This window comes from Dasypus novemcinctus, chromosome X (assembly GCF_030445035.2).
Source record: "Dasypus novemcinctus isolate mDasNov1 chromosome X, mDasNov1.1.hap2, whole genome shotgun sequence".
Classification (NCBI taxonomy): Eukaryota; Metazoa; Chordata; class Mammalia; order Cingulata; family Dasypodidae; genus Dasypus; species Dasypus novemcinctus.
In genome coordinates this window covers 161,137,457-161,149,584 of record NC_080704.1, presented here as the reverse complement: position 1 = coordinate 161,149,584, position 12,128 = coordinate 161,137,457, and the positions used below count along the sequence as shown (strand labels likewise).

General features: G+C 38.6%; 1 protein-coding gene across 6 annotated transcripts in view; it reads left to right on the top strand.

Moving 5' to 3' along the window:
• Positions 1-12,128, top strand: part of MCF2 (MCF.2 cell line derived transforming sequence) — a 182,375-nt gene that overhangs the window by 101,669 nt on the left and 68,578 nt on the right. For 2 of the 6 annotated variants that reach the window (XM_058291036.2, XM_058291035.2), the window contains exons 4-5: positions 1,490-1,604; positions 2,934-3,024. In XM_058291036.2, the coding sequence (XP_058147019.1) occupies positions 1,490-1,604; positions 2,934-3,024 (206 nt within the window). Of the gene's footprint in view, positions 1-1,489; positions 1,605-2,933; positions 3,025-6,469; positions 6,934-12,128 lie in introns of those variants that run through there. The other 4 variants (XM_058291039.2, XM_058291038.1, XM_058291041.1 and 1 more) reach the window with 4 other exon arrangements.

Here is a 12,128-nt window from a genome sequence, read left to right as displayed (position 1 = left end):
CTCGCAATTCTATGAGTTTTTGCTTCATGTAATTTGTAGCTCTGTTATTAGGTGCATAAACATTTAGGATTGGTATGTACTCCTGATGAATTGACCCCTTTATCATTATCAAATGACTGTCTTAATCTTTTGTAACATTCTTGGCTCTGGAATCTACTTTTTCTGTTATTAACTTAGCTACTATAACTTTTTTTTCCTGACTAGTGTTAGCATCTTATATCTTTTTTCATCCTTTATTTCTAATATATTTGTGCCTTTATGTTTAAAGTGTCTCTTGTAGGTAGAATGTAGTTGCAGCTTGCTTTTTAAAATCTAATTTGATAATCTGCCTTTTAAATTTGGGTGCTTAGATCATATACATTTAATAGGATCATTCATATGGTTTGATTCAAATCTATCATCTTACTATTTATTTTCTTTTTCTTTTTTTTTTTTTTAAAGATTTATTTTTATTTATTTAATTCCCCTCCCTTCCCCCGGTTGTCTGTTTTCTGTGTCTTTTTGCTGCGTCTTGTTTCTTTGTCCGCTTCTGTTGTCGTCAGCAGCACGGGAAGTGTGGGCGGCGCCATTCCTGGGCAGGCTGCTCCCTCCTTCGCGCTGGGCGGCTCTCCTTATGGGTGCACTCCTTGTGCGTGGGGCTCCCCTTTGCGGGGGACACCCCTGTGTAGCACGGCACTCCTTGCGCGCATCAGCACTGTGCATGGGCCAGCTCCACGCGGGTCAAGGAGGCCCGGGGTTTGAACCGCGGACCTCCCATGTGGTAGACGGACGCCCTAACCACTGGGCCAAAGTCCGTTTCCCTATTTATTTTCTATTTGCCCCATTTCCCCTCTGTTTTTCTGTCTTTTTTTGGATGAAGTATTTTTTTTCATCATTCCATTTTATCTCCTTTGCTATTGTCATATTTTAATTTCACATTGGATTTCCACCTACAGAGAATTTGTGGTCTTTTTTCCTTTTTATGAATAATATTGCTTTTATTGCTTATGTCGTTTCTTCCATGAATCCAAGAGAATGTCACGTTTTCACTGTACTTTGAGGTCTGTATCCCTGCTTGCTCACCTTGACTTGAAGAGGTCAATTTTATCAGGGTTTTCACTTGCTGTCAAGATGTCAGTTACCCATTTTGAATTTAGACTCACAGCATTGGTATAGAAACAGTTATTTTCCAACCCCCTTGTTTGTCACATTTGGGAGATCAGCTAGTTTTTCAACCACCTTTGTTATATGTATGCCATGAAATTTTCTTCTGACTGTATTCATTCATTTTACCTTCTTTGCTTTTTTCTTTTCGTTTAGAATCCACTCTGCCACATTTTAAAGTGTCAGGAGCTTGGTGTCATTTTAATTTCTGTGGAGATCCTTATTCTTAGAAGTTTCACTGGCTCCAAAGAATTTTCTAAGTTACCCCCTCAAATCCAAAATCCTCTTCCTTATGTTTTTGTCCTATAAATTGTTAATTTGCTTGATTTTTGTTATACTGTTTTAGGTGGCCGAGGGAAGGACAATGCTTGGATCATTACATTTCCAGAAAACTGTAATTTTAGATGTATACCCGAAGAAGTAATAACAAAAGTGCTGACTTACTTGACCTCTATTGCAAGGTATAGCATTTAATTACGTTTAAAAAAATTTTTTTTAAGTAACTGATATCCATTTGAATATAATAACAGGAAAATGAATGGTTAGTGTATGGCTATTATTATTATTGTACATAATCAACAGACTCATCTTCAGAGCAGATAAAAATATAATTTAGAAGGGGAAAGTGACAGTACCTAAATTGCTATAAAATTATATTGAGAATCTATGAAAAAACTGGAAGGTCTAGAAGGATTTGTCCCTGTGAAGAAGAACGTAGGTTGAAAGTGGTGGTCATAAAGGCTTTAATTTACCTAAAAGGAAATCTTTCTTGCCAAGATTGGTGACAGCCATTTCTTCATTTTTTTTTCCAAGGGTAAAACAATAAGACTGAATGTTAAATAGAACCAAAAGTAGTATTGGGAGATACTGGGAGGAACTTCTTGTTATTAAAATTCTTTTGAGGGAGTGGATGTAGCTCAAGTGGTTGAGTGCCTGCTTTCTATATATGAGGTCCCAGGTTCCATCCCTGGTACCTCCTAAAAACAAACAAACAAACAAATGAAAAAAGTCCAACTCTCATTGGGAAGCAGATGAAGCTCACTGGTTGAGCACCTGCTTCCCATGTACGAGATCCTGGGTTCAATCCTTGGCTGCCTAAAAAAAATTATTCAGTACTAAAATGCTTTAAAAGAGAAAAGTGTCAAATATTTTATTTATGCTGAAGACAAACTTTTCAAAGGAAACATTTTCCGGTTTCTAACCCTGAAGGCTAAGAGGGCACAATTCTAGGATCATAAAATTATGAAGAGCCTCCTGCACAGAACTCAAATTCCAGAATACAAAACATACAGGGCATCCCTTGAAGATCAAAAGTAGTCTTTTAGGGCAAATAAAATGCCTACCACCCATTAAAATATCTTTCCTCAAGGTACAGACTTAGAGAAAGATATATATATTTAGCAGTTTTTTTCCTGAATGAATGGGTCATTGACTCAGAATGGATTGCCAGGGATAATTAAATCTGATATCAGGAAGAACAGCTCTCTGTCAGGTTTTCCCACACCCAAGTTTGCAGTATTCCAAATCCATTTGACTTACATAGCTGCATTACACTATCACTTTTTAGGTGAAAGTTTTGACATTAGTGCTGAAAAATAAATTTTCAATAGTGAGGAGAAGGGTATATGAAATCAAATTGGTTTTCTGAGGGAGCTCTGCATAATGGCTTTTCAAATTCAAATCTGATGTTGGTCAAGACATCAAATATACATGAAATAACCAGAAGTTTAAAGCATGTGTAGCAAATGTGGGTTATTGCTAAGAAAAACATATTTTCTCTTATCTTGCAGGCAAAATGGATCTGACTCCCAGTTTACCATTATTCTGGATCGAAGACTGGATACATGGTCTTCTCTCAAAATCTCTCTCCAAAAAATCTCAGTAAGTACTTACACATTCTAAAGTCATTTCCCATTTTTTTTAATATTACCCTTTCTGTTTGAGGGGTACAAGGAAAGATTCTTTTTATTGATTGATTGATTGATTGATTTATCCCCTGCCCCACTACGGCTTGCTTGTTGTCTACTCTCTGTGTCCATTCATTGCGCGTTCTTCTGTGTCTGCTTGTCACCCTTTGTTGTGTCATCTTGCTGTGCCAGCTCTCTGTGGGCTCAGGCCAGCTTACCTTCACAAGGGGGCCCCAGGGTGTGAACCCAGGGTCTCCCATATGGTAGACAGGAGCCCAATCAATTGAGCTACAGCCACTTCTCAGGAAAGATTCTTTTGATGCTGATGGAGACAATAAAAATAGATGTGAAGTAGGAAAGTAGCATGAAATGTTGGTGGAGACTGAGCTAAATGATAACACAAAATAGACCCTATTTGGAAAGAATGGGCAGTTAGAGGTTCAAGTTGTAAGTAAGAAGAGACACATGGTTTCCTTTGCCTTTCAGAGTAAGGGAAATTATTATGGGGCCTTTTATTTTTTTCAGAATGGGAAGAGCTGTGATGTAGTCTCATGAGTTTAAATGGAAAAGCATAAGGGGAAAAAGATTTGGAAAATCATCGGTAACACAAGCACCCAGAAATAAGTACTTTTAACATTTTGGTGTGTATCTTTCTGGAGTCCCGGTAGGGACCTCCCTCCCCCTGTAGGCAGAAAGGAAGTGAGTCACCTGCAAAGTGACGTATCTCCCCTACTGGAATCTAGTCTTGTTTCCCAAGGTCAAGAGAGACTATGAGAAAATCCTGTCCAAAGTCAAGATGTTCTTTTACATTGTTAGGCTCACCAGTATAAAGTACATTGTCTGGCACTTCCCCTTCATTGAAGAGGAGGGAGGTATGGAAACTAAAGGGTCCTTCTGAGCTGGCGAGATTGGGGCCATCTGTGGAAGTACAATTTGGCCAACTTCCTCTATCAGAAAGACCAGTGGAGCTGGGTGTATTAGTCAGCCAAAGGGGTGCTGATGCAAAGTACCAGAAATCTGTTGGCTTTTATAAAGGGTATTTATTTGGGGTAAAAGGTTACAGTTAACAAGGCCTTAAAGAGTCTAGCTCAAGGTTGGTTTCTCATCAAACTCAGTTGCCATGTGTTGAAACAAGATGGTGGGCAGTCTCTGTCTGGTCTCTTGGGCCTTAGGTGCTCAACTACTCTGTTGTCTTTGGCTGCAATGATCAGGCGAATGGTTCATCTTTCTTCCTGGAGCCGCAGAATCAAAGTTCTCTCCTCTGCCATGTCTGTAGCTCTCTTTCTTCCTGTGCCTTCTTCTGTGTGTCTTCTTGAGTGAGTGTCCATTTATATAGCCCACCAAGGGGGTGGGGACTTAACCTGAGTTATACCCTACTGACACGGTCAAATCAAAGCTCTAATCATAACATAATTTAATCAAAGACATCTCAGCAGCTAACACAATCAAAGGGTATCATGTCCAGATGAACAGACCTGTTTACAAACATAATCTCTCATTTTTGGAATTCATAAATAATCTCAAACTGCCACACTCGGAATCATATAGCTTTTCTTTTGAGATTCATCCTCATCAACTACCTGAAATTCTTACCTTGTCTCATGACTGACCTCAGGAAGTCATGCCCACCAGAGCAAGTTGGTTGGTTGGGTAACACGTGTCCCACTGTGATTGAACTACCAAGGCAAGACAAAAGTGTAGGTTGTTGGACATCTGTGCTAGTGTTCTTTTTGCTATACTATTTTGCCCACAAGCTTCAAAATATATGCTAGACCTCATATGGTAAATTGAATGAGATCATCATTCTTTTAGTATCCAGTATGAATTCTTCCTCATCTTGGACAAATCAGCAAAGTGTTTTTTTGCTCATTTGTTCTACAGAGGTGTTTCATCATTGACAGTGGAGAGAGGAGTTAAACCTTAGCAGATTCACCAAGCTACTAAAATAAAATAGTGAAACCTATGCACTTTTGCTTTTTCGAAAGCATTCACATTTCTTAAATAATGTTGATTCTCTTTATTTCCCGATTAAACACTGCAGGGAGGTATCATTATAGTTGTCTTATAGATGAGGAAACTAGGTTGATATACATACTTTGGAAAGTGATGTGACTCTCCAAAGTCACAGACCTAAGTAACTAAAAGAACTGGGGCAAGAATTGAAATTTCATGTACACCAGTAGTTACTCTTTTCACTTGCTGCTTTCTGTCATTTTCCTAATGGATCATGGATAGACCAGTAACTTCAATGGTTTTTAGAAAAAGATAGAATTCCTTTGGAGAGAGTAAATCTTCTCACCATCTCTAACTGAGCTCTATCTACGTGTCTAAATGAAGTAAAAGCTATTTACCTTGCCTTGGCCTTTTTAGGATGAGTCCTCAGACTTAGTGAGCCGACCTCAGTTTGTGCCAACAATTGATTCATTTGTACTAAATATAGCACTGGTTACAATAAATCACTTTTTATTGCCCAGCATTTTTCTTTTGACCAACATGGCACTCTTGCTTAAATTAATTTTTATTGAGTGCCTATTTGGCGCATGGCATCAGGTTTTTGGTAGGACTTTATTTTTATTAATCAAGTAGGTTGCTTGGAACCAGAAGTCTTGTCTTTCAAAGAGAAATATAAGATTCAGTCTCAATCCTACTGATTTGGGGTCCACAGAGATATAATGATTTATTTCTTGGGGAGTGACGCTCTCCTTTCTTTTTCCTAGGGATATTCTCATGGGTAAGAATGAACCATGCTTAGTAAAAAGGTGCCCTTATCCCTGTAACTACCAAACTGATGGCGATTGGGCAGAGTTGGGGATGCAGGTTGTTTTTGGTGTTATTCTTTTTTAAAATTTTAGATGTTTCTGCTTGTGGTACAGTTTCTATACCCACACTCAAGAGCACATCAGTTCTTATTTTAGCCACTGATAGCCGTTGGGCACAGTTTGCAATACTGGTCAATATTGAAGACAAGCTAATTTTCAGAGCCAAAGTTGGCATCAAGAAAGAATTCCTGGTGAAACTTGCCATTGTATAGACAAGGGCACTATTTCATATTGGCGTCTGTGAAATAATGATACAATTCGATTTGAAAACCATAATTGGAAAATTCCAAAATAAAATATGGAGTTAGGCTATATTCTATAATTACCGAAAGGAGACAGGATTGGTTTTTAGTGCTGAAATGTGGGGAAGTGTTAAAAAATTTGGAAGAGAATCCTATCCATCTTAGAAAGTTTGCATGTTATGTTCTTTCTAGAATATCACCAGGGCAAAATTTCACAGACTGTAACCTATGACAAGACCAGGACCCAGACTCTAATTTAATTTTAAAAGCCAGAATGGAAATTTAAATTAGCAGAGCAGGGTGGGACAAGAGTAAAAGGTGTCAAGAGTACTACCTTCACAAAGATTCCTAGCATTCCACCTTAAAAGTCAGACTGCGTAGAGGAGAGGGCCAGTCCCACCAAGACTGCTCAGAGCTGGTTGAGGAGAGGCATTTTTTTTCCTTCCGGCTCTCTTAGGATCTGCCGAATCTTGAGCAGTCCAGCACCAGCTAATTCGCGAGGTTCAGTCAGGCTAAGTAATTGGGGGAACGTGTCAATGAGTTGCAATGAGCAGCAGGGAAGGAGCCGTCAGCTGACAATTCAGGGATAGTTTTTTTTTTTTTTTTTTTTTTGCAGCGCTGCTACGGTGGTGGTAATGGAAGCAGCTACTGTAGCTTTGTTTGATAGAGGCTTTTGGCTGCCGTTTCTAAATACTACCCAGGAAGCAGCTCATATTTCATCAATGTTTCATTGACAATTGGAAAAGAAGAGTGTAACTGTGTATAGGCGAGATGGCAGAAGCAAATCCCCCGAGAGGCAAGATGAGGTTGAGAAGGAATGCGGTAAGGGTTTTGCCTGCAGTCCTGGAAAGCCTATTCCCAAGTTCAAGTGCAGGGATGCTGCAGCATGGTGCTATAGCACAAACTGCTGAATGGGGGCTTTTAGGACAGATGTATTTGCATGGATTGCATTGGTGGGATTACTTTGATGTTGACAATAGGGTGATTTAAAGAAGTGAAGAGGTTGAATGTAATTTCAAAACAAATGTCTTCAGGTTTATGAGGAAGTACCATTAGTCACGCTATTTGTTTAAGACTGCATGAACAATTTTGACTAAATAGCTTTAAATTGGGTTAAAATAGCATCAAAGAAAAGGATTCATCTTTTCCTTCACCTTGGTCAGTTGGAGTAGGTCTGAGAAGACTTCATCAGCATTTGAAAAGGCAGCACTTCCTGGGTGTTGCCACACAAGTGAATTAAAAAAACTAATGATTTAAAATCTTCAGGTTTCAATTCTTCTCTAAAGTCAAATGTTAAAGATACATAATTCTAGTCTGTTGACAACTTGTTTTTTATAAGGAAAGAAAACGTGACTAACTTTTCAATATAAACTAGAATTTAGAAATGTCTCCCCTCAGATACATTTCACTCTTCTAACTAAATTTTCCCATTCCTTGATTCATCAATGTACTAAATTCCCAGCAAATTGCTAAAGTGATCTTTGGATGTACTTTGGAGAAAGGTGAATAACGTTAATTTCGTAACTAACTGGTCATCCACAAGACTTTAAATGCCAATAATTTTCTTTCAAAACTTAAGATAGCTTGAGTTTATGATTTGAAATATAATATACGCTCATTAAAAAATCCAAGACAACATAGAAAAAAGAAAGACTGAAGTAAAAATTGACCACGAAGTGACTGACATTTTGAATCAAAAGTAATATAAGGAGAGGGTGGTATATGGGAACTCTGTATGTTCTGCATAACTTCTCTAATTAAAAAATAAATAATACAAGGTTTACAGTAAGATTTTATTACAGTTGAATGACAGTGATCACCACTTGGTTTTTAATAAAGCTGTTAGTTCAGAATGGCATTTTAAAAATTATACTTGGAATATGAATCTTTTTTTTCACAAAATTATATCTTCAGCTCTACATGGGATTTCATATATGAGAATAATAGCTTCAGACTTTTGTGTGGTGCACAAGAAATTCCTGTGTATGTGCTTTGCAGTATTGTGTGCAATTGACATTACAGCTTCTAGGATCAAAAGTAACTTAAGCTTCCAGAAATTTTCTAATTCCTTTTTACACATAGACATTTTCCACAGTGCTGAACTTAATTTCATGCAAATGAACACAATTTACACACAGATACTCATTGAATAGATATTTGTTGACTACTTATTGTATGTAAAACACTGTGCTAGAAACAATGTAAGTTCAGTCATGAATGTGGAATGGTGGTGAATGTGGAATGGTCACTGGGCTCAAAGAGCTGTGTCTGGTAAAGAGGGTAGGATATATTTCTAAATAACTTGTGAAAGAACTTCTGGCTGATGGGGAAGGCCTCATAAAGGAGATGGCATTTGCTGGGATCTGAAATAAGGACATTTGATTCTGTTACCTTTCCTTGCTTCTTTCTTATGTTTTCCTCATAAATGAATTACTCTACATGGCTCTGAGGGACAGATATCTTGAAATGAAATTGATTGGCTCAAGGCTGAAGCCCGGAGCTATCTATAGTGGAAGACAAATTTGTTCTGCTTACATGGATAGGGCTTGGCCATAGTAGAAAATTGGAACTTCAGCTGGTGATGTGATGGTTTGATCTTGGAAGGTGTCTGGAGGTGGTCTCATCCTGGAGGCTATGCCAGGCAGCACCTAAGAGGATGCTCTAGTAGATATAAAGTTCAAAGAGAGGATTAAACTGGTTGTTGGGTGGCAATTGTGATGACTGGCCAAGTGAGAGGGAGGGGATGGGAGTAGAAAGAAGAGTTGAGAAGGGCAGAAACCACAAGGAAGGAGTGTTTCTTGGGCCTGTGCTGCCCCTGAGTTCACTTGGCAAGTGGCATGGTGACCTGTTAAAAAACTTATATTTTCTGCAGTCTTTAAGGGTGGGTTTATAAGGGGAAGTGTGTAGAAGTGACTCATGGGCCTGGAAACTATTCTCCATAGCTTGGGGTCATGAGATTTTTCTCAGGGTATTCTGAAGAGATGGTTCAAGACCTTATCAAGGTCAGCCATGTGCCAGTATCTCAACATTAAATTCTGTCATGACATTGGATTATTACAGTTTCCATTCTGTGGGTGCCATGATGCCAAATTATTTCCACATTTTTTTTCACTGATATGATTTTGCCCATTTTGCAGATAGCAAGGTCAAGTCATTCTCAAATCCTAAACCGCAAGTCTGAGGGCACGTTCAGTTTATGCAGTGTTAAGTGCTATAGTGTTCTAGAAAGAGTTTTTCCTCAGAATCCAAACAGACTGGATCCCACTGCTTACGAGGGGGAAACTTGAGCAAGTTCCTGCATCTCTCTGTGCTCTGGTTTACTCCTCTGTAAAAAAAGTGGCACTACCTGCCGCTTGCAAAGTTAAAAGGCTAAAAAGAATGTACAAATATAAATACATATTATATAAATATAGCTATATATAAATATATAAGGCTGGCCCATACGTCAAGAATCTTCATGACTTCTGACTTTCTTTGCTCTAAAGATGAAAAAGGTAGAGCTACAGGAATAGAAATTGTTTTATGCTAAGTTATCACATTTTTATGTTGTATTAGACACTTAAAACATTTTAAAAGACTAACTTAAAAGTGTGTCTGGGGTATAAGAATTGCCTCCCTTAGATATCACACAACAGAATAGTAAACAAGGTCAACTTGCAGACTTTTGTAGTGAAATGGTGTATTGGGTTATGCCTTTTGTGTTTGTTTCTACTATAAGGGCGATGTGGGGGTAGGCGTGAGTAGAAGGGAATAAATTAGGTCTCTGGGAGGGAAAGTGAGAGAAGCTGATTCCATATATGCCTGTACCATTGAAGAGCTGGTAAGAGGGGGCTCTGGGCCCTCTGAAGATGGGTGATATTTTCATTTTACTCAGGGGCCTTAAGCAGTCAAATGTTGGAACTCCAGAAATATGCCCACAAGAAGCTAAAACTAATGCTATTTCCTCTCCCATGCAGAGATTTTTTTTTAACATGTTCAGAAAATGGATTGATAAATAAATGGATGGACGGATGGATGGATGGATAGTAGATAGATAGAATGATCTGCCAAATGTGGCAAAATGTTAAAACTGGTGGATCTGGTATAAGGGTATGTTGGAGTTTGCTATATGGGGTTTGAGTTATTTTTGTAACTGTCCTGAATGTTTGAAGGTATTTCAAAATAAAAAGTGAAAAAAAAACACAAAAAACTAAACTAAAGCAAGGCTGACCCTTGCCCACATCCCTTTGCTTTTTTTTTTGTGACATGTTCTCAGAACAATTTATAGTTTTAAAATCCACAGTTCGATTTGGGGGAAAATAGAAGTTGTGCTTTTACGTGTTTATAGAACCAAACGGATTGGAGATCCTTGAAGCAGCATTCTAAAGGTTTTAGAAATGTAGTTATCCCCATACCAAAATAGAAAAGCTCATTAGTCTTGAGCTGTATTTGCTGAAAGATATGTGCTTATCTGATACCCTATGCTATATGAATTGTTCATTTAAATAATAGCTTTAAAATGGATTGTCTTAAAACTTTTAGAATGAATATCTCTACATAGAGAAAAACTCCCTATGTATGCTCCCACTGACCGAAGCAGAGTTACCTTAATTCCATGTGGCCTGTCAGGCTAACCTTTCTGAACCATGCTCCCTCCCCTCCAGATTCTCATTGCCAGCAATTGACCAGGGGGACGTGCACCTGTTATTGATATTGGCCTATGTTCAGGTATATGAAGCGTTAGTTCAGACGTTGCAAACCGGCAGACCACAGACATGTTTTGTTTGGACCATACTGTATTTTAACAAACTTTGAATTTGTTGCCCATTTAAAAAAATTTGGAAGTTGCTGGCCAAGATCTGGATTTCTGACTTCTCTGGAGAAGTCAAAGATCCGGCGGCATAGGGCCCACCTTCCTGCCTTCCTGCAGGACGTGGTTTATCACCACCCCTCCCTGTGGACACTCTTCAGTTCACCACACTCTCCACCTTGCCCTGTTGCTCCTCACCATCTAAGAAGAGTGTCCATTGGCAACTTCCACCTCTCTCAGGCTGTGCTTAAATTCAACCATGCCTGCTTCACTAGTTTACACTACCTGCCTGACACACCTTTGCTTTTGGTTTCAGCTTTGGATTCTTGATGTTGAAACCAATCCTTGTATCATCCTCTGCTGATTCTTTTTTCTATCCATTAGGACTTCCTCCAGAAGATGGAAGGCTGAAATGCAAAGATATATACAGTTTTCCTTTCTTTATTTCTTTTTTAAAATTTCAGTTGTAGCTTGATTAAAAACCTGGCTCTACCAACAGGCAAGCCTGTTTTATTTATATTTTTTTGTAATAATAAACTTTAATTTCAGAAAAAATTTAGATTTATATTTACAGAAATATTACACCAAAAGTATCGGAAATTCCCATATACCCCCACCCACCCACACACATAGGTTCCCCTATTATTAACATCTTAAATTAGTGTGGTAAATTTGTCACAATTGATGAACCAATATTGAAGCATTGCTACCAACCAAAATCTATAGTTTACATTATGGTTTGCACTTTGTGTTGTATAGTTTTATAGACTTTGACAAATGTATAATGTCATGTGTCCATCACTGCAGTTTCATACAGAACAATTTCACTGCCCTAAATATCCCGTGTTCCACCCATTCATCTCTCCCCCTCCCTTCGGAACTCCTGGAAACCGCTATCTTTATATCATTGTTACAAGTTCTTCTGTTACCACCCGCTGATAGCTACAATAACAATACATCTACTTTGGTAGGTGGTTACACTCCCCCGTTAGGTTTGTTCCTTCCTCAATCTTGAGGGATTTGGACAATGTCCTCTCTGACTGCTTCTGGCTGAGCAGGGACTTAGATACTGTGTGACAGATGGAAGGAAGTGTTTTGCTTGCAGTTGTAGATACTCCTTGTTTTTTTGGGGATGGAAATTGTCCTTTATCATTGTTTTGTTGGTTGTTCAGGGCAAGCCCAAGGAACTGGAGAGCAGGAGCGGGCTGCCTCTCTGCTGGGATTCAGG